The following is a 21,391-nucleotide window of genomic DNA, read 5'->3' as shown; positions in this document are numbered from 1 at the left end:
GGGGAAACGGACTTTGTATTAAACAACCAATTGCGAACTGTGGATTGTGGTCATCGAATCCAGATCACTGGCTACACAATAAAGGCTGAGACACATGTATGACGAAATGTGCGGCCCGTCGCAGCGCAAAGCATCCTGGGACGGATTCTGGAGAAATAGGTCGTCGCAGCAGCGCTCTGCAACAAGTCGCAGCGCGACAAAACTGCTTGGATATCTCCGCTCCCGTCGGGGGATTGTCGTGCGGATGTAGTGACGTCATGAACCAAGCAGCCAATGATGCTGCCTCTCTGGTAAACGCGATGGGTCCGAGAAAAAATGGTGGACAGTGTGTGTTCTGAATGCAAACAGTAGCCGATTTCGTCGTGTTGCGCCTTGAAAGACACGTGAAATAAGGAATGAATTGTTCTCGTTTACTGTGTTTTACGAGTGAGCACATTTGGTTATGTTAAATAAAGTGTAAGCGAGTGTATCTCTGGCCGCGCTGTTCTAGCAACACAGCGGTCCGGAGCGACATGTCTTTAGGATGTCGCCGCCCATGTGTCTGCTGATGCAGCACGCGACAATTCGTGACACGCAACTGTGCCACTCGTCGCACGACGGGTCGTGCATTTTGTCGTACATGTGTTTCGCCTTACATCTGACCATATGTAGGGTTACCATCCCGTCTGGAATCAATCATGAAGCCCAGTGAACGATTTGCCTTGACGATACAATGGTTGATGTACAATGATTTGATTAAGTTAAACTCCCATATGAAGTGCAATGAACCAGAGGCTGATTTCCGTCACATTATGCAAATTCTCCCGTTTCCGATGCGGACGAAACGAGGAAAGATCAGTCGGAGGCTCCAACGCTTCGATGCCATCAAGTGTGAGTCGTTGTGGTGGTATCGTCAACGTCACAATATCTCTCCAGCTATACTTAATGCCGGACTCAAGCGACCAGTAATTCGAAACTTTTACACCCAACACTCTGAATAAAACGTACGTCGCAAGAAAGATGCTTGTCGCAATGTGTCGAGTCTGGAGGTCTATCTTAAAGAGCTCTGTACATTGAAGAAATAAAATGAGACACTTTGTTTAAATGAGGTATTCCTCTTCAATCATTTTTATTATCTTGAGATCGTTGTCAGAAAAAATCAGAAAATCAGAAGAAAAAAAAAAAGGCGGTGGTGATGACGAAAACACGGCTTGCTGTTGTTGACCTCACATGTGGGCTGCGTCACGACTGTAGCCAGGATGAGAAAAAAGTCTTATGTTCCCGAGGTCCGCGTCAATCACCCGCACTTCCCTGAAAGAATACCTGAAACCCATAAAACGTCGGTCACGTTGCTCGAAGTATGAACATGTGTTCAGCACATTCATGCTTAATGAGCAATTTAACGTCCAGGAGAAAAAGTTATTTTCGAAAGGTGTAAAGCTGCTTCCGTTGCGATCAACATAAAACCTTCCTGAGTAAGAAATATGGGCACAGCATTCGTGTGGTCCGGTTGCCTGCTTGCATTTTTACAACTGGTCGTAATTAATGGCCCAAAATAATTACAACTTGTTCAGAAAAAAAAAAAAAAAAGGCAAGCATGCATTGGATATCATTTTCAGCCCCAAGCACAAGTCTGCTCGGCGAACGACGTACACATCGTTCCATACGAATCAACTGCAGTCATGGAGTTCCTCCTCCTTTCCATTCTGATTTGTCACCTGGGCCGCACGTTTAGTGGAGTCTCAGCCATCGGTAGGTGACGATTTTATCGAGCTGTCGGAAATTTCTAAAGCTGATGTGTCTATCTTTCTCGTTCATCCTTCATCCTCGCAACACGATGCCCGCAGGTTGTTACAAAATGTCTCCATGACATCTGCCACGCATGTTGTGACTCGGTATAAACCGGAATAAAGTCCCCTTTGTGCTGTTGCAGAAGTTGTTCCCGTCAAAGAGACAGATCCCAGGAGCACAATGCATATCTGGCGACCAATAAGCGTGTTCTTCGTTGGTCATCAACAGTTCCGCCCACTACAGGACACAGTCGTAGCTGCCGGAAACATGACTGCGTTTTATTTGTACGCACAGAGCATATTGAATATCGTACGTACCAACGACTGCATACACTCTCTTTTTCTGTAAGATATTTCATTTAGATTATCGTTAATTGGTTGCCTAAAACATGATACAGTTGCCTGCTTATGTGATCACAACAACGCATTCAATGAGTTAAAAGAATACATAAGCTATCCAGTAAAAGAGCAACGAGGGCATTTGGTATGGCACCAAACACTGTCAATCTTTCAAGCTATGCATCCGGAGTCTCCATGCAAAATATTTTAGTTGTCGCCAGAATAAACCCTATGCAAAACTTAGCGCCATCTCCTAGCACTCCCGGGAACCCACCGGCGTTCCGCCATGTGCAGGGAAGGGTAACGGTAATGGTAACGGAAACAGAAACGGTATATTACCGAAATTGGAGATGGTAACGTTAACGGAAACGCATACCACGGTCCTCCATTACCGGAAAAGAGAAAATGAAATTATCGTCCGGTATTGAATTCGGGTAATGGCTATTTCTGTTGTGCGATGTCATTTGAGTAACTTTTCATTTTGTTTTTGTGTTTTGATGGCTCTATTCCCTGTGATATTACACGTGAGCGTGGAAACAAAGCGCAATATTGGATACCGAGGGTGTATCCCTCGCTTACCTCGTCCCAGTCCTTATAACTCTACGACATCAACGCATGGCGAACACGGAGCACGTGCTGGTCACCTGCCGACGCTTCGACTCTAGTCGGCGAATACTGAAGAACACTCTCGCGAAACTTGACAACCGACCATTTAGTGTTGAGAAGTGTGGGATTTGCTCCTGCAAGAAGCCTTCCCCACCGGGGTGTGGTCTAAATAACCGGTACGTTCCCTATCGCCAACCAAGTATGATTCTGACACAGCTTTGGAATAACTTACATTGCTGACTTTATTGCTGCAACGTCTGATCCCTTCCAAGTCCCGGGCACGAGTGACCCCTTCCTCCCGCAACACCTTCCACTGACCTACTTCGATGCGCCAAATCGGCCCACGCGGCCAAACTGGCCAGTGGAAAATCCCTGTGTCGAGGGATCGCCTGGGGGAGGGGGGTGAGTTAACGGGACGGCTCCCCACGTGTCCCGCAAACTGGGTCACCACACTCCCCCCCACCTAAAGCCCCGACGGGGGTTCGAACCTAGAAAGTCCATCAGTTCCCGGTCGAACGCAGCGGTCGACTTCGAGGCCTGGTCGCTGGTGGTCACCGGGTTGAGGGTGACGCCAGCGGTGGGAAGGCCATCGACGGTTGGTCCGCCGCGCGGCGATGACCCGGCCTCCAGCAGAAGCTCCGCGGCCGAAACTCCCGAAGGATCTGCAGGGCGGCGGCAACAGCGTCTTCGGCAGAGAGCGCAGGTGGAGCGTCCGGGACTGCCGGTGTTTGGGTGGCCGCTGCGTTACGTTGACGGTCACCCAGCTCGTGGGTTGTGCTGTGGATCACCAACCCACCTCAGGTCCCGCAGAGACGAGCCGTCTCCTTCTCAGTGTAGACGGCCGGGAGCTCCGAGGGGTGCCGATCGGACAGGAGATAGCCCCGGAAGTTGGCTGCCACGGTCTCCGGAGCAGCGCCACGGAGGGGCTGGTCGCGCCACCTCCTCGATGACACGAAGCACACAGGCTCCTCCCCGACCTGCACGGTCCAGGAGACCACGGAATGGCGACTGGGAGTCGCCCGCGGGGTGGGTCCGGCTGAGTGCGCCGTCCTCGAACCTCTGCTCGGGAGACGGGTGCTCCTGGTCGTAGAATGGTCCCTGATGGCGGCGTTCGGAGTGGCATGCTTAGGGTTGAGGGTCCTGAAAAGACAGAACGTGCGGAGACACGGAAATGTAATCGCGCGCGCAAAATGGATACTCGAGAACGCTGACTTACAGCCCGTGTTCCACCGCGGGTAGGGCATACCGCCCTACCACGCTGCCTTGGGCTAAAGCCGCCTAGGTCACCCTGCAGCTGGTTAGGTATGCGGATAGGCTCGTCCCCATCGTCCGCCGCGTGGAGGTGTTCATGATAGCGTTTTAAGTCGCCAACGTGAACGGACCCAGTCTCTTCCGCCGTGTTCACACGACGGAGTCAGTACGACAAGGGAGATAATCGGGAAATCACCCGAAAAGGTCCCTCCCAGCGCTGCGCCAGTGACGCTGCGAAACCTATAGCAGCGTTGCTCAGCGGGTGTGTGCGCTTCAAGAGGAATCCCCTACTTCATATGACAGAGGACGGTGCCCCTTATCGTACTGACGCGCTTGTTCCGAACGGGCGGCGTCCAGGCTCTCCCTTGCGGAATACACCGCACCCGAGAGCCGACTACGCAACTCGCTCGTGTACCTCGACAGATTCCGAGCAATCGGCTCCGTGTACTGTCTCAGTCCGTTCTTTAATGGGAAAGCACCCTCTTTCTCAAAGTTAAGGTATGCCGAGGAAAACCCCGTTGATCTGTTTACTGTCGTCCTGGTTGCAAATCCCAACTCAATAAGACGCACATCCCAATCCTTGTGCCTGTCGGTTAGGGATACCAACATGCTTAAGGTTGCGACTCTTTCAGTAATGTTCGCCTGGGGATGATACGGCGTCGTTCTCTTGTACTGAATACCCAGTGAAGCACAAGAGTCGACAAAAACTCGGCCCGTCAAAATAACTCGCGCTGTCAGTGATCAACTGTGCCGGAAAACCGAACCGGGAAAAAGTCTCCATCAGCCGGCCCCATATCCGCTCCGACAACAGTTTCCTAAGCGGGAATAACTCCACCCACTTAGAAAAGTGGTCAGTAACCACCAACTGGTACTGATCCCCCGTGGACTTCTCGGAAATGGACCCATCACTTCACACGCTGCTATGTGCCAGGGGTAGCAACTGACTACTGGCTGCATGAACCCTTGGGGTTTACCACCCCTCGGTTTCGCTTTCTGGCACACAGGGCAGCTCCGGGTAAAGCGCATAACATGCTGCCTCACCCCCGCCAGGTTGCGACACGGCATAACTTCTGAAAAGTCTTGCTGCCACTGCCGTGACCCGCAAGGGCTGAGTCATGAAAATAACGCATAAACACCCTTCGCAATTTCCTGGGAACTACGACGTTGAAAGGGGACACACGCTCGTCCTCCTCGTCTAACCCGCTCACATAACGCAGCAAAAGCCCATCCTCACTCAAGAGATATGAGTCGAGGCACCCGTCGTCATTCCTGCCAGAGTTACCGGTGTCAGCTGCGCTGTTATCCGCCAGCTTTTCCGACACCGGCTGACATAAACCGTCCCACTTCTGTGCCTATAAGAGCTCTTCCCTGCTTACGATCGTGCACCAAGACAAGGAGTTACCTGCCCGATTCAAACCAATCGCGGCCACGAGATCCCCTTCCTCGGTCAGCCGTTCCAGGCCTTCCGGGAGATTAGCGTAATCGCGCGCGCACCCAATCTCCCCTCCTCTCTCTTCCGCTAAGGAAGAGGACCTCCCGCGTCTAGCGGCTCTAACCAGGTCCAAGTCACTCACACAACCGGTCGATGACTTTCCCTGACACTGAGATTCCTGCCGTAATTCACAGCTGTAACCCAGAGGCGCACGGGACAAAGCGTCTGCCACTTTGTTCGCGTTTCCTTTGAGGTATTCTACATGGTAGGAATAGCCCTGAAGTGCTAACGCCCAGCGTGCTAATCTGCCTGACAGTTTCTTCAACCGCTACAGCCAAGAGAGTGCTTGGTGGTCGGTCTGAATGGTAAAAGATGTCCCATCCAAATTCATGTCGAACTTTTTCAAGCCAAACATTACCACCAAGCACTCCTTCTCCGTAAAGGAATAGTTCGTCTCCGCCGGCGACAGTGTGCGACTAGCGAACCCGACCGGGCATAGACCACTGTCGTGTTCCTGTAGCAACACTGCACCAAGCCCATAATCGCTTGCATCAGTTTGCATAACCAACGGCTTGTTAAGATCTGGCAAGCACAATTTAGCTGTATTCGCTATAGCTTGTGATAAGGAGCGAAACGCCTCCTCCTGCCTAGGCCCCCAAACCCACTGGAAATTCTTCCGCAGCAGCTCGTACAGTGGTTTTGCTAAAGACGCGCAATGCGGGATGAACTGGCGATAGAAGTTAACCATTCCTAGGAACGTCTGAAGGCTCTTGACGTCATGCGGACAAGGATACTCGAGTATGGCCCTCAATTTATCCTCATTCGGACTTAGCGTACCACGATCAACTACAAAAACAAGGAGATCCACCTCGGGGGATGCAAGCTGAACTTTGCCGGGATTAATAGTCAACACGAGTTGGACAATCCAAAAGGGAGTCTCGTAAATTCAAACAAGCCCCTGTGACACGTGAATGCCGTCGTTTGGGTATCCTCCTCCCCTACAGGAATCTGCAGAAAGCCCCTGCTACAGTCCAAAATCGTGAACCCGCTGGCATTCCCCAACGCGTATATGGTCGACTCGATGGACGGAAAAGGATAGGCATCTCTAACCGTCAAGGCGTTCAACTGACGATAACCCACGCACAGCCTTGTCGTCCCACATTTTTAGGTGCCAGCATCACCGGGACCCCCCCTAGGGGCTCTGCAACCGCCTGACCGCGCTTGTCGCAATCATCTCATCCAGCGCCGCGTCAAGGTGGTCCCTCTTAGCGCGCTGAGGGGCCTGGGGTTACACCGCCAGGGCCTCGCCGTACCAGTATCAATCCGCTGCTCTAGAACGTCGGTCGTTCCTGGCTACTCCGTAAACATTTCGGAAAAGGGTAGCAAAGCGTCCAAAAGCTTGTCGCGCACAACTCCTCTGGCCCCGAAAGACGTTACCACCCGCTCGATATCCTATGGAATTCTCCCCACAGTTTGCATAAGCTTAGTTTCTGTCGAGTGGGTATCCACGCGACTGGTTAAACGGCCAGTCGGTGAAGGAGAGGCGAAAGGAATCAGTGGGCTTAGCGGTCCCCCATACCGATATCCGTTTGCCTTTAAATCGGGAATCAATCCCTCTCGGACAATGAAATCTCGTCCCAAAATAACTGGGATTGACAGCCCTGACAGGTAAATGAACCTTTGCCTGCACCGTCCCCCGCTACAGTGCATTGTAAGTCTCACTGCGCCTGTAGCACTGGACATTCTCGATGCTAAACGCAATTTCGTTCACGGCAGTGCGCGTACACGGAGTCTCCGATTAGCGACAGCGTGGCACTGGTATCCACCAGGCCAATGTACTCTTTCCCAGCTATTGTTACGCCTATGTACGGACCGAACACAGGAGCAGACTACTGAACCCTGCAAGCTATTGGGGCGAAAACTGATCCATCTTAGGCAAAATATTGCGGCGAGGTATGAAACACACGCCCTGAGCTTTCTCTGACTGCCGACGACAGATTAGGGCTAACCCCAACTGCCGCCGCCGGCGTTACTAGTTCCCCTGCGCCGAGCGGAAATTTCCACGACGCACAGGACAGTCACGCTTGTAATGCCCTGGTTGATTACACCCATAGCATCTGGGCTGTGCCCGCCCGCGGTCCGCCTGTGGCCTTCTGCTACTGGTGTCCCTCTCTATCTGGCTCTGCCTATCCTGAACCCTCCGGGCAGTGGATGTTCCACTCCTCGGACCGCCGCGTGAGTTTCCGCCAAACCCCGCACAGCGCCTCTGTTCAAAGGAGAAAGGATCCAGGGAGCGTGGCCGGACGATGACGTCGGACCGGCTCCCCGCGTCTGCAACCATGGACGTCGCTTCCTTTCTCCGTGGAACAGAATCTTGAACACCTGCCCAAGCACAACCCGGCTCAACTGACAGTTCCTGCCGCGGTGGTGGTCTGTACCGTAATTCAGACAATAAATCAGCCTGAATCATCCGAGCCGGGCTTCTCGTGCAAGCGCATCGAGATTCTCGAAATTTCGCCCCCGCAAATACGGACGGAAGCTAGGATGGGCTTGCCGTATAACCAGCGAAACCTTATCCTGATCCGTGGCCGTCGGGTTGGCCCTATCGTAGAGCACCTGAATTGCGCGCACAAACTCAATGAGACTCTCGTCGGCATGCTGTGTGCGAAAAGCTAACTCTTCGCGCACACGCGTTGCGTAGTCGGGTGGCAAAAATTTCTCCTTGAAACGCTGCCGGAAAGCCGCCATCGAGGTAAAAGGCTTCTGCAGCCTTCGCCATCGAGCGGAGTCCCCCATTAGAGCTACTGGCAAGACATGCCCTAGCACTACCTCGTCGGACGATCTAGATGCAACCTGATAGTTCTCCATCTCCAATAGAAAGTCAGCTACCGACTTTCTATCGGAATACCCCGAGTACGTCGGAATTGCCATACTCGGGTGGCGCTGTGGGGGAAAAGTTAGAATGCGGGCTAGTCTGCGCCGCATTCAACTGGTGGGTCAATGAAGCGACAATATTTGTCACCTGTAGCAATGAGCTAGCGGTATTAACCGCTTGTGGAGTGGGGAGAGGTGGATGCACACCTGCTGCTGTGTTCGTTCCGGCATCGCCGTTGCCGCCACTTGTTAATACCTCGCCGGGGTTAGTACTGCCCCCTTTGTTGCTGGCCTGGACTGATTCTCCATGGATCGCGTATGTACCATACCACGAGGCGCCTAACACCCGTGTTCCCCCAAAATGTAGCGCGCTCAGAACCATTCTCAATTGACGACAAAGGAACATAGGCTTACTTTGGGCGCCAGGGGCTCAATCTTGATGTGCACATAGCGATCTTTATAGCTATTTTTCAAAATTTGCGCGTTCATCCGTCACGCGCAAAGCCGTCAACCGGGGAGCACGAGCGTTTAGCGAGCGTTACGGGATAGCGAAAAGTTCAAAATCTAGCCCCAGATGTAAGATTTGCCCCTGCAGGTAGCCTTTCCCACCGGGGTGCTGTCTAAATAACCGGTACGTTCCCTATCGCCAACCAAGAATGGCTCTGACACAGGTTTGGAATAACTTACATTGCTGACTTTATTGCTGCAACGTCTGACCCCTCCAAGTCCCGGGCATGAGTGACCCCTTCCTCACCAGGATCCTCTCCCGCGACACCTTCCACTGACCTACTTCGATACGCCAAATCGGCCCACGCGGCCAAACTGGCCAGTGGAAAATCTCTGTGTCGAGGGATCGCATAGAGGGTCGTGGGTGGGGTGAGGTCCCGGACGGCTCCCCATGTGTCCCCAAAACTGGGTCACCACAGAAGGTACTGGGGAGCTGTCCAAGGCAGCACCAGCAAACTGCGCATTCCTCAAGGACATACGAGCTGATATAATCTTTTAACATTCAGTGCTTCCACACGTCAAGCGTCCAGGAACAGCTGGTCGCACCAGTGCGAGCTACGTTTCCATTTTTTTTAAAATTTCTATTCTATTCTATTCTCCACCATAGCACGAGGATAACAGCCTACGATTTTTGGTTATTTATTTATTTCTTTTTCTTTTCGTTTCACCGAGGCTATGACAGTATTATTTACTACTGAGAGCATTCGGTTATGAATGCGACATCGGATGAAGATTACGACTATCTTGAGTTGCTGGACTCAGAGTGAGAGAATACAGAAGACATGTTCCTACACTTTGTAAAAAATCTTGCAAGATGTGCGCATCCCAACGACGTAAAATTACTTGTGTAGTGTGTATGTGTGACACCGAAGCAGCACTTGGGCGACACAGGGTGCTGACAGAGCCGGAGTGGCTGTCCTCCCGCAGCTCTGTAACAGCCTTTCCATTACCGCAAACAGTAACGGAAACATAACGGAAACGAAATTGAAAGGCTGGTATCAGAAACGGGTAACGGAAACGAAAATATAGCAGTAACAAAAATAGAAACTGTAATAAAAATACGTCCGTTAGCCTTCCCTGTGTATCAGGCGTCCTACCCGTTCAAAGTTCAATGCTGAGGGCCAGTTCTCACTTGACGACGCCCGACGCGACGTCGTGAGCTGGCGGCGGAAATAGACGCGCATCTCCGGCGTTGGGAGAGGAGAGACGTCGAGCCCAAAAAAATTGCCATGCCGGTCTCGTTCACGACGTCGGCGAGAGTTGGCCAGAACGATACACTGACGACCAATAAGGTGTCACAGAAAGGCCACGCCTCTTATTTTTCGTCTGCTTTGGACGACGGAATGCCACTGTGGTGGGAACATGAAAATCGCGCGCGCTGAACGGGCGGCGGAAATGCGCCTCTACTTCCGCCGCCCGCTCACGACGCAGCGTCGGGCGTCGCAAAGTGAGAACTGGCCCTGACACAGCAAAGGTGTGTTCACGGCACTTTCAAGAGACTGATTTTGTCCCAAATGTGCCAAATGGAAGACGGAGACTCTGTGAATTTGCTGTGCCATCAGTCTTCTCATTCAAGGAGATGCCAGAGCGAAAACTACCAAGGGAAAGCGTGATGACAAAACTGTCGATAAGTCATCGATAGTGTGCAGTAACATAGAGGGTATTAGGATCATTGGCCATCGATACTTGCCGCAATCGCAAGCTTTTATTTTGTACCGAATGTAAATGTTTATGCGTATACGGTGCACTAAATAGTTCTTAAACGGACTGTACTGAACTGTGTGAATATGTCGTAGGATATGGCATTAAAGAGCAGCTTTGCACTAGGCTAACATAATTATCTTTACCACAATCGAAATGATCGCGCTCCAATGCAACAAGTAATCCAGAATCACTCTTACCTTGCTTGCATTCACTTTTGAACTCCTCGTCTGACCGTGTCAATAACATAGTGAAACAGCACATGTGTGAGGCAAGACACGCGTAGAATAGCTGGAGGTGAGTAGTGCGTATGACTCGGGTCGGGGAGGGAGCCTCAGACATGGCGGAATTCCATAGGTTCCCGTGCGCACTACAAGAGGGCGATGCGTTTTGCATACAGTCTATTGTCACAACGCAATCAAATTTAGGACATAAAAAAGAGAAGAGTACCCGGTGCCATGTGGCGCACAGCCCAACGCATACGAAATGCGATACCGTTCTAGTAGACTCCATGTCCATGCGCCTTGATCGTACATTTTACGTATGACTCAATGGCAAAATCCCACCATAGGCTGCCTCGACGGGTGTTGTTCATTTCCTCTGAAATTCGACAGTGTACTCCTTGGTGTGCATTGTTCGACATGCGCATTGGCGGTACGGTCTGTCGGACGCAGCTTACGTGTGCATCTTCCGCAGCAATGGCGGCACATCAGCTCCTACGAGCCGAACGTCACCCCGCCTATGCGTAAACTCCGTCCGTTCCGCGGATTTCGTAGCTACGTGACCTGGACGACATTACGCGGGACGCGCTGTGCAGATTCCGTCGACATTCGCGCAGCCATTTGGCGGCGATTTCGAAAAGCTGCGGATGGAGGTCCGAGAACGTGTTCGGACGAGGAAGGTTTACGGTGGTATTCGTCTCTCTCGCTCATGGACAGAACGCCGACTACAAAGAATGTATTGAAATCGAAAAAAAAAAAAAAGAATGTTTCACAATTAATATCTCCCTAGCCTGTCAGAAATGCTTACGCTATCTTTTAATAGTTTCCTATTCAAGAAAAACGCAAGTCCCATGTGTCGACCTGCAGCACGAGTTTCCTGATCAACTCCATCACCACGATTTTATCGCAATATTAATCTTACTAATACAGAAAGAAGAACCGGCACTTCTTTGTCGGGTTGACATGTGTGAATTTTCAGACGTCAGGCAAAGTAAACACCATTACTGACAAGCATTTACTATGGATGGTCGCTGGGCGAGCAAGCTCTTGCATGATGCCGTCAAAGAAGGACTTGCAAAGATCAAAATATCGCATCGAGTTGTATGTGAGATAGAGAGAGAAATACATGATGACGATGATATGGGGATGACTTCCGCTCATTGAGCAGAACGCTACCCCATTGCTATTGGGGGAAAATAAGAGGATGGTGATGAGGATGACGGACATCTGCTTTCGTGTGTCCCATGGCCCCAAAATGAGTCTGAGGTCAAGGGGTCGGCTGTCAATCCGCGCAAAGTCGTTTGCCAACAAGTGACGCTCCCTTCTATAAATGGCACATGCGATGATCACATGGTTCGCGGTCGCTGGCACGCAACAATCTGGGCACAAGGGGCTACTGACACACCCTGTCTACTAACGGTAGTACGGCGTAAAGGCAACATTCAGCCGTAAGCGATGTAGCGAAGTTGTATGTGAATACAAAGAGCAGTACAGAAAACTAATATGCTAGAGGAAGGATAGAGTACTCCCCTAGACATTAAGGTCATTTGGGGGACGTCTACCAGACATGCCACTTGTCCACATTTAACAAGTTCATTAGGCATTTACATCCTACCTTTGTCTGCATAGCACAATTCACTTCTAACTGAGCTGTTGTACCCTTGCAACAGTCACAGGTAAATACTACGGGACTATCGGAGGAGAAACTCAAACATGGTATTGCTTGTAGGCGACTAATTCACATTCCAACACACATGCTATATCACTTCTTAGCAACTAATCCCTGCTTTGCCTGTCTTAGATTCTAACATGCCTCCTTTGTTCGTTCGGTTCCAGACGCATGTAAACGAACTCCGACGACACATACATAAATGGGATGATGATGTGGTGGGTCATTCTCCGCCGTTATGGCGCTACACTGCCCCATTGCGCTTGTGGAAGGGATGAGAAAATGATGATGATGGAAAGGTGTCTTATTTGAGTTGGTCCATTAGTCCAGTGCTGGAGAGGAACTCAGCAACGACTCGCAGGGGGGTCGGACACGCTCAAAAAAGCGTGACCACATGGGAGCTGCCATCCATTGGTCATGGAAGGTGTTGCCTTCCGTTGGCTGCTTCATTCCGCTAAACTTGACGTGCTCGTTTTCCTAAATGCATCATTTGCTATCTAAATTCGGCGTACTATGTGCGTATCTCATATGGATTCGTCAAACAAATAAGCAGTGAATATTTTCCCACTACATCACTTGCTTGTGTGCTGTCGTTCGTTCGTCACTTTATTATCACGAAACTTGACAGACCAGAGCACGGAATGGCGGTGGTTTCGTTTTTGCCATTTCCAGTTCCCGTTAGTTCGCCGACACATGGGTGTACGCTTGTGTGCTGCCGTCTCTGGAGCTTCCTAACTAGCGGATGCCGTCGATGGTGAGCTAGAACGCGGAGGTACTGCCGACATGTCACCCCGTAGCGAAGCACTTCAAGCGTGGCATCCTTAGCCTCACCAATGACCATATGGGTTTCTGCCGCCCAAGGGGCTCCCAAGCACACTCGGAGACTCCGCGCCAGGAGGCACTGAATCTTATGAACTGAGGAAAGTTGAAGGCCATTCAACACAGGCGAGCTGTATGCAAGTGACCTGGTAACCAAAGCTCGGTAGACGGCCAAAAGCGACGTTATGGCACTGCCCCACTTTATGCCTGCCAGATGCCTGATAACCGCAATCCACCTGTGGACCTTGGCTTCCAAGCTTGCTATGTGCTTCACCCAAGACAGCCTGCGTCTACCGTGACACCTAGGAAACCATGAAGAGATGCACTCCTCAGCTGTACACCGGAACCTGAAAGAGGGAAGGGATGCATGTTCCTTCTCGTAAACGGGAGTACCACGGACTTTTCAGTCGAGGTGTCCATGCCGGCCATTGCAAGGTAGTGCTCAATAGTGTTCGAAGCGTGTTGCAGGCGCCGCTGGATGTCCGGACGGGATTTGCCGCTGGGCCAAATACAGATGCCATCCGCGTAGATCGAAATTGAGAGGTTTTTTTCAATGGAGCCCCGAAGACCCGCCATGGCCACGTTAAACAGAACTGGGATCAATACGCTCCTCTGTAGAACTCCATGAGTCATCGATACGTGCCCCGTATCCCATTTACGGGTGCGAACAAATAGTTGCCTGCCATTGAGGAAGTCCTTAATTCATGAGAGAGCTCTGGAGGGTACGCCGGCTTGGGTGAGGGGATGCAGAACGGAGGCGTGACTCGCGGTATAGTAAGCGAGTGTAACATCAAGAAATGTAGCCACCACTGTCTTCTGAAGTGTCTTTGCTTCTTCCACCGACGTAACGAAGTCAAGGACAGAGACCATGTAAGACCTGTTCTTGCAGAATACTGACATTTCCTGCGGGAAGAAAGAGTGCCTCTCGAGCCACCACTCGATTCTGTGGAGGATTATGCGCTCCAACAACTTGCCAAGGCAGCTAGTTAAGCTCACTGGCCTGAGAGAAGAGAGCTGAGAGAGAGAGAGATTTTCCCGGCTTCAGTAGGTGGGACAAGTCACGCTTGCTTCCAGCTGTCAGGTACTTTCCCGGCTCTCCAGGACGTATTAAATACATCGAGCAGGCAGTTCTGACATTGCTCATCTAGGTTACGGATAGCCCGGTACGTGATATTGTCCGGGCCTGGGGAAGATCGAACACGTGACAGGAGGAGGGCGTTCTTTAACTCGGAGAGGGTGCATGCATAAGTTTACCACAACTTTCCTTAAATTGACTATGGAATGATTTTTTCTCGTTTTCTTCAGAAAGAAAACATTTTTCTGGGTCTAGAACCAACGTTTTACAATCGTCGTGCGAGGAGTATTCTCGGAAGCGAACCTAAAGGGAGCGGCGAAGGGAGTACAACCGGCGCCGCGCTGTGGCGAGCTGCCGCACGGAGACACAGCGAGCAACTTGCCGGAGCCACGGCCGGGTCCGAGACACGTCATCGTAAAGTGTCGTGGCCCTGCTAGGCGCATGCACCGTAGGATCCCGCAAACGCGTTCATCGGGAGTGGAAATCTCCATGACGCCAGCTTCCGCGCGATGGTCGCAGTCTATCGCAGTCGCAGCCTGTGGTTTTCGCCGACATGCCGGGACGACGTTAGATGGTTGATTACCCTAATTCACGTCGCCGGGCATCCAATTTCATATTCCTCCCAGTGACGAGACGGACAGCTTTTGAAGCCAGGAAGCAATCGGATCGCCGGAATGGAAAGACGGTGCGGTCCCACCGACTGCTCGTCCTCGTAGCGAATGTTTTCATGATTGCGATCACAAAGGAGACGCTGAATCTCTTCACTTCAACGTACTGGATACCGAGCTCAGTGTCTTTGAATCAAGGTGTAGCTCCATCACAATGCCTGTCGACAGCGGGGAAAGAACATCCATCTATAAACGGCGCAAAAGTGTGAGTACTTTTCGTTATTGGAGCTAGCAAGGATCTCTCAGTCCGTGTGGCCCAAATGGTATCACAGATTTCAGGATTGTGCATATGTTTTTCTTTTACTGTTATTATGAAAAATTTAAGGAGAGGTCAGCCTACACAAGCTGGAATTCTAAGCTCTGCGTCTCGGAACCTTACGGCCGTTTACGGCACGCGAGAGAGCAAATAAAACGAAAAGCCAAAATATAAGTTACCGAACCTATAGTCACTAAACTCAGGTACACTGTTGATGAAAATAGACTTCGCTAAGCATGATCTTAGAAACCATACTTCAACAGAATATTGATGTATTATATTGAACATACGTATTGCTTCTTTTCTGTTCACTCATCTGCTACAGGCAACTTCCTCAGCGGAGCCTCAAGCCCCTCAGTTGAGACAGCATGGTCAAGAGCTACAAATCTACTATTCAGAGTAGACAAATTCTCTTCAGCCTCCTTCCAGATTCCTCTTTGCAGTAGTGTCTTGCCTACCATTCGGGCTCTGTACATTGTTCACAAGTTTTGTTTTTTGTTTCTCTTTAGTTTACTGTATCATGTGCACAAATATGACAACGAGGAGGACATTTTCGTGTTGACACCACAACAAGCTAGGCTGCTTTAAGAGGTGCAGACTTTTGTTCCTTTATGATCGTTACTCAGGTGGATTAAATCAATTTGCATTCACCGGGACTGAAGTTGTGTACTGTGTTATTACTTTTCTTCTCTCAAACCAGGGCTGTACTCAAACCACTGCTGTTGTGGCAGTCTACAATAGCTGTGCTTGCATATGCATAAAAATTATGCATGTGTAGCATATGATTTGAATAATATTGATGATCCAATTATTAGCTCATATGTGTTTTAGTTATCGTACTATTTGAGCTAAATGCCGACATTTCAGCTGTTTGGTGCCCTCATCCTTGACACATATACAAGTGGCTCCACATCCTCGGTGGAGCTTGCACAGCTGAGGACTCTCTGTCCAGGTGACAAATTGAACAGTTCTTCTACAAATAAGGCAGATTTCCACTAGAATACCAAAGAGTAGTTTACTTGAAATAGTACAATTAAAAAAAGGAAAACAAAGAGATGTAACTGCTGCGCCAACCAACTCTTTGCGGGTTGCAGGGGACAGATAGGGGTTCCAGACCACCATTCTTCCTGCGCTCTGGTTCAGCGTCATTACGTGGCATTTTGAGCACTGGGTCTTACGTCGAAAGCAGCTCAACGGAGATCAGGAGGTCCGATAGTGAAGTCCGCACCTGTTTCCCCTGAGTTGTTTGCATTCGTTATTTTCTGGGCATTTGAGGATTATTTGTGGTCTGCCAATCCTCATTGTTTACCTAGCTCAGCCGTAAGTTTCCTTTGTTTGGCGACGGTTCATCTTCCAGATTCTGCTTTGAAAGGAATAGCGTTATGTCCAGCAAATTATGCAAGATGTCCGATGTCTAAGTGCAATGGGTACCCTTATGCCCTTATAAGACGTCTGTGCAGTGAACACTGGCCAAGAAGTGTCTCTTCTACGTCGTTCCTGCGCAGGATATACCCAGATCTCAGTTTTTATATGCCATCAGCGCTTCCTCGACCCATCACATGGCTCTTCTACGGGCTCCGCCTCAACGTGCCATACCGGGGCCAACTTTTTTTTAAAGTCCGGCAAGGTTCGGTCCCCCGACTGCTGTCTGTGTGATATTGTTGAAGACGTAGTTCATTTACTCCAAGACTGCCCGAGGTGTAGTGCACACCGTTCTACCTTTGTGTCATCGCTGGACCACCACGATAATCGGCCACACTCCACCGAAAAAGTTCTTGAGTGTCCTGTTTCGGAAATCAGCTCACACCTGTCATACGCGCACTTGTGCAATACCTTGTCTCGCGGACCTCTTTAACACTCTGTGACGCTCGCTGTGTTTTTGTGTATCGAGATTTCACACGTGAACTCTCCTACACTGTCGCTTTTGGTGCCAAGTTTTGTGACCATGTTTTCATCTATTCTGTTTCAAAGTATACATATTCGTATAGTTTCCTTTTCTTCTTTTCTGAATAATGCGTCCTGGAGTAGCCAGTCCCGAGTGGCACGGGACTAACATTTTTTTCTTTTGCAAATCAATCAATCAATCAATCACTCCCTCCACTTCTTTTTCTCAGTTTCCAGATTTCATGCACGACGCGTCGGGCTTTCCGCGGTTTTGTGCAGTATCAGCCTTGAGTTTGAGTTTGAATATGTATAAGAAAGAGGAAGATATTGAATTCGACACCTGACTTCTGACTTGCTTCTGACCTGGCTTCTGACTTGGTTCTGAAAGAATAAAAATAAAAGGATGAAACGACAAAATAGTCTTGGATAGATTAGCGTTGTTTCTAGGGTTCTCAACTGTTCCAGGCAACGAAGGTGCTTATTATACCTACCACGATTCCACTTTCGGTTTGAGTTTCCACCACGTCTGAAACCCAGTCACAAACGTGGATGACGTGTTTGTAGCACCAACAGCAAACAGGCGGCAACAGAACCATCATAGTTGCTCACTAACAAAAGGACAGGAGACCATCCATGATCGCAAGATTCTGTGCCCATTCGGCATTACTTTGTAAAACCAGTGACTGGAGAGCCGACGAGTCTCTCCGTTTGTTTTTAGACCTGGCCTTGATGCCGAGTTGAACAGTCCGTACTCAACACAATACAGCGCAAAAAAAGAGGACAAGAAGAATCAGAAAAACACAGGCGCTGACTAACAACTAAAGTTTGACCTGCAACCGAAGGAAAATGAAAAGGAAAAAGTAGAAGGGAAACGAGGGCTATATACACAGGTCGCACGTTTAGCTCAAGCGTTCATATAGGCAATCTCTCGTTGCTACAACTACGTACCTCAGTGCATGTTGCTCTAATCATGTCTGAGGTGACGATGAAAAAGATGAGGCATACACACTCGCACAGTCAATGACACACGCAAATGAGATATCACACGCGCGCGTGCGTCGCAACTGATGCGGATTGTAGTTCATCCGGTCGGCCACCGGAGATGTGTTGCTGTGAACGTCACATCTCCGCATTCATGGCAAAAGCTCTGAGGTCAGAGGAGGTCAAGCAGGCTAGTAGACGTCAGGAAGAGATAGAACGAGTACAGGCATTGAAGGTGCTGCACAGGGTTAGTACAATTACCCAAGATTGCTGCAAGGCTGAGCGTCTTGTTGTTGAGACGGGTCAGTTGGGACTGGAGCATTGCCCTCTTCGAACCGTGCAGAGGGCAGTCGATGAGGACGTGTTCAGTGCTTGCCACCATACGGCAGTTGGAACACAAGCTGGTAGAAGCACATCCTTGTCTGTGTCTGAGCTGTGGGGTGAGGAACACATTGAGGCGAACTCGATGGAGAAGATAGGTGAGACAGTGGGTAAAATGGCCTGGGAGGGAAAACGACAAAGTTGGATGGACGGTGTGCAACAAGGACATGTCGGTAATGTCCCGGCGATATTGTTGAGACGCCGTTGGTTGGATCATTGCCGACACGAATGCGCTTCTGCCTGTCGCCACGGGCCAGCATATTCGGTATCACCGCCAGGCATTGTCTGGCAGCTCTTCGTTTCCGCTTTGTACATAGTGACTTGGGATCCACTGAAACGTTATGGAGTAACCTACGTCGCAGAGACGCTGAGCGTTGTTGATGATGTCAGTGACAATTGGAGCTAATGTACCTAGTGCGCCCGTGCTCTCTAAGCACTACGGGGCTGCCCTGGAGTCCGTGTATACAGCCCACATTCACAGAGTGCCCTCCAGAGCATACCGCAGGAACGACAAGATGCCGTAAAGCTCTGCAGACGTAGAAGAAGTCCAGTGGTCCAGACGATACCTGTGGACACCTGAACCGGTGGAATAACGAAGGCTGCCGATGAACTTTGTGGGGCTCTGTCCTCCCAAATTCCACTCGGTGTCGACCTCAACCAGTCTCCTATCTAAAGCACTGCAGGGAGAGATACAGACACAAGTCAATGAACACCTCCTTTACTGGGCCACAAACGTGAACTTACATCCAGTCAGTAGAACCGCTGTCCCTCTTGGCAGGTGCCGATCAGACAAAAGAACTCCCCCTCCCTGGCGCTCGGCGCCTTATCAACCCTAGCCGATAAGCGCGCTCAGCGCCTCCCCCCACCTTAAAAAAAGAACTAGATGTCCGGTGAGTCCAGAATGGCATCGTCGGGAGAAACCCTGCGAGCACCGGCCAATAGTTGAGGTTGGTATCTGCGCAGAAGAGCGACTGCTGTCGCAACATCTTCTGGGCCCAAGGCTGTCGGTGCCGGGCTTTCCTGCAAGAGTCGAATCTGGTGCAGAGCTCCTGCTCGATGGGATGCTGGGTGGATTTCGGGGACCTAGCACACTTGACAGAGCCTAGCAAGCTCCTCAGGGGTATGGGAGGCAGGGGGCTCAGTAGGATATCTTTCCTGCAAAGTGTAACGACGAAATGGCTCTGGAATCGAATCCAAGGGATCTCCTCGAAGGGGGCGGTACTAGTCCCTCCATCGTCTTCAGGAGACGTAAGAGACTGTGAGGACGCCTACCAGTACCGTCCAAGTGGCGACATGGTGTCGCTCTGTCTAAGCTCTATCGCTCTAAGGTGTAGAGGACCTGTCGATGTAGGCTGTAGTGTGCTCAGCGTAGGCGCTTAACATCATGTCCAGTTACATCTGGCGGAGACCTGTTGGTGGAACTTGATATATTTTAACTTTTAGCCCCGGAAAGCCCGAGAAGAGCGAGGGCAGTGACAGAGCCCACGGGGGAGACGAAGACAGTGTTGGCTTTACTACAAACAAGAGAAATTTAGGCTTTGCTTCCGCAATGATTTCGTATTAGTTGATCTGCTTGTGCCAGTAAAGTTTTGCTACCAATGGTTGACGGCGGTGATGAGCTAGGAGACGCAAATAGTAATGTGCGGTCTGCCTCATCCTGAGGACTTCAATTGGTGTGTGATGAGCTTGGACTCTTACCGTCCGCGTTCCTCCAAATCTGGGGATGCCAAGACAGATCCTCATGCTGCGTGCAAGGAAACACCGGAACCACCGAAGTTGCGTCCTAGTCATGCGGGGTCAGTCACAGGAAGCCGTTTGTAAGCTACCGCAGTGGGGTCATCTATGACATTCTGTTGACCTGTGGCAAGTCGTAACTTGGCAATGTGGGCCGATACTGCCAAGTTTCAGCCAATATGGGGAAATACTGGCAATACGGGCCCCTTATTACCCGTGTACACCCCATATTGACTGAAAGTGCAGAAAATAGTACAAACGCCTGTTGTACCAAATGCCCAAGCAGCACGGCATGACTGGACGTTGAAGCGTGTTAAACGCCGAGTTCAATACGTCCTTCCACGGCCATTTGCGCGCGTCGCTTCTCTTCCGGCCTGCCGCCTTCTTAGGAAAACAATGGAAGAGCTGATTGCAGAGTTTCGGGATTCCGCCGTGGCGGCACTGCACAACGCGGACGGGCAGGAAGCGCATATCAGCTGGTTTTCATCACGTTCTGCCCGTATTCCGTACTTTGTTTTGAGGTTCGGGGAGTCTGCTTATGCCTGACGGTTACTAAAGTCATGTACGACAGAACAGAAGTGTGGCAGCAGTGATCATCGTTGAGGACGACGCGGAATATACCAAAAAACTGTTCTGTGCCGCTGTGTCTTGTTAGCGGAGAGGACAAGTTCCTGCTTGTCGCACCACAAAATACCATCGGTTTTTCTACCATCAATCTTTCTTTCAATCTACCATCAAGAACAACGACGTACAAATTTGTTGGATAGTATTGCGGTGAAACTAGTGTGATACCGCTGACCACACAACGACTCAAAGTAGGGGTGGAGGAACTGAGTTTTCCCCGAGCCACTTTCAAGACAGGTCTTGAGGTTATGAGTGAAATATCTCATATAAAATGAAGATTTTCAATGAAAACATGAAGCCCTGAAACTGACGCAATGACATCTGTAATTTCTAGGTAGCCCTAATCGGAGCGCTCTTTTTTTGGCCTGTGTGATTTTGTTTTTTGTACTATAATAAATAATAGCCAGTCGTTGTGTACGCACAACTCGTTGACTTAGACATATGCTCTTGAGAGGTACACCCATCCATGAGAGCATCCGGCACTCTTCCACTACCATGTGCTGGACAAGCACGATACCGTTGCTAGAAAAGTCTTAGCCACACACACACACACACACACACACACACACATGCCCAAATAAAATAACGCAGATAAAATAT

General features: G+C 50.3%; 2 protein-coding genes across 3 annotated transcripts in view; one reads left to right on the top strand and one right to left on the bottom strand.

Moving 5' to 3' along the window:
* The window catches only part of LOC135370098 (COP9 signalosome complex subunit 7b-like), a 337,544-nt gene that overhangs the window by 225,561 nt on the left and 90,592 nt on the right, over window positions 1-21,391 (bottom strand). The window lies entirely within an intron of this gene.
* The window catches only part of LOC135370752 (uncharacterized), a 97,632-nt gene continuing 77,736 nt past the window's right edge, over window positions 1,496-21,391 (top strand). The window contains exons 1-2 of one of the 2 annotated variants that reach the window (XM_064604572.1): window positions 1,496-1,731; window positions 1,913-2,079. In XM_064604572.1, the coding sequence (XP_064460642.1) occupies window positions 1,662-1,731; window positions 1,913-2,079 (237 nt within the window). In that variant the 5' untranslated portion in view covers window positions 1,496-1,661. The remainder of the gene's footprint in view (window positions 1,732-1,912; window positions 2,080-21,391) is intronic. The other variant, XM_064604573.1, reaches the window with a different exon arrangement.

Source organism: Ornithodoros turicata, chromosome 10, assembly GCF_037126465.1.
Source record: "Ornithodoros turicata isolate Travis chromosome 10, ASM3712646v1, whole genome shotgun sequence".
NCBI classification, from domain to species: Eukaryota; Metazoa; Arthropoda; class Arachnida; order Ixodida; family Argasidae; genus Ornithodoros; species Ornithodoros turicata.
The sequence above is the reverse complement of the archived record's forward strand: the minus strand, read 5'-3'. Positions and strand labels throughout refer to the sequence as shown.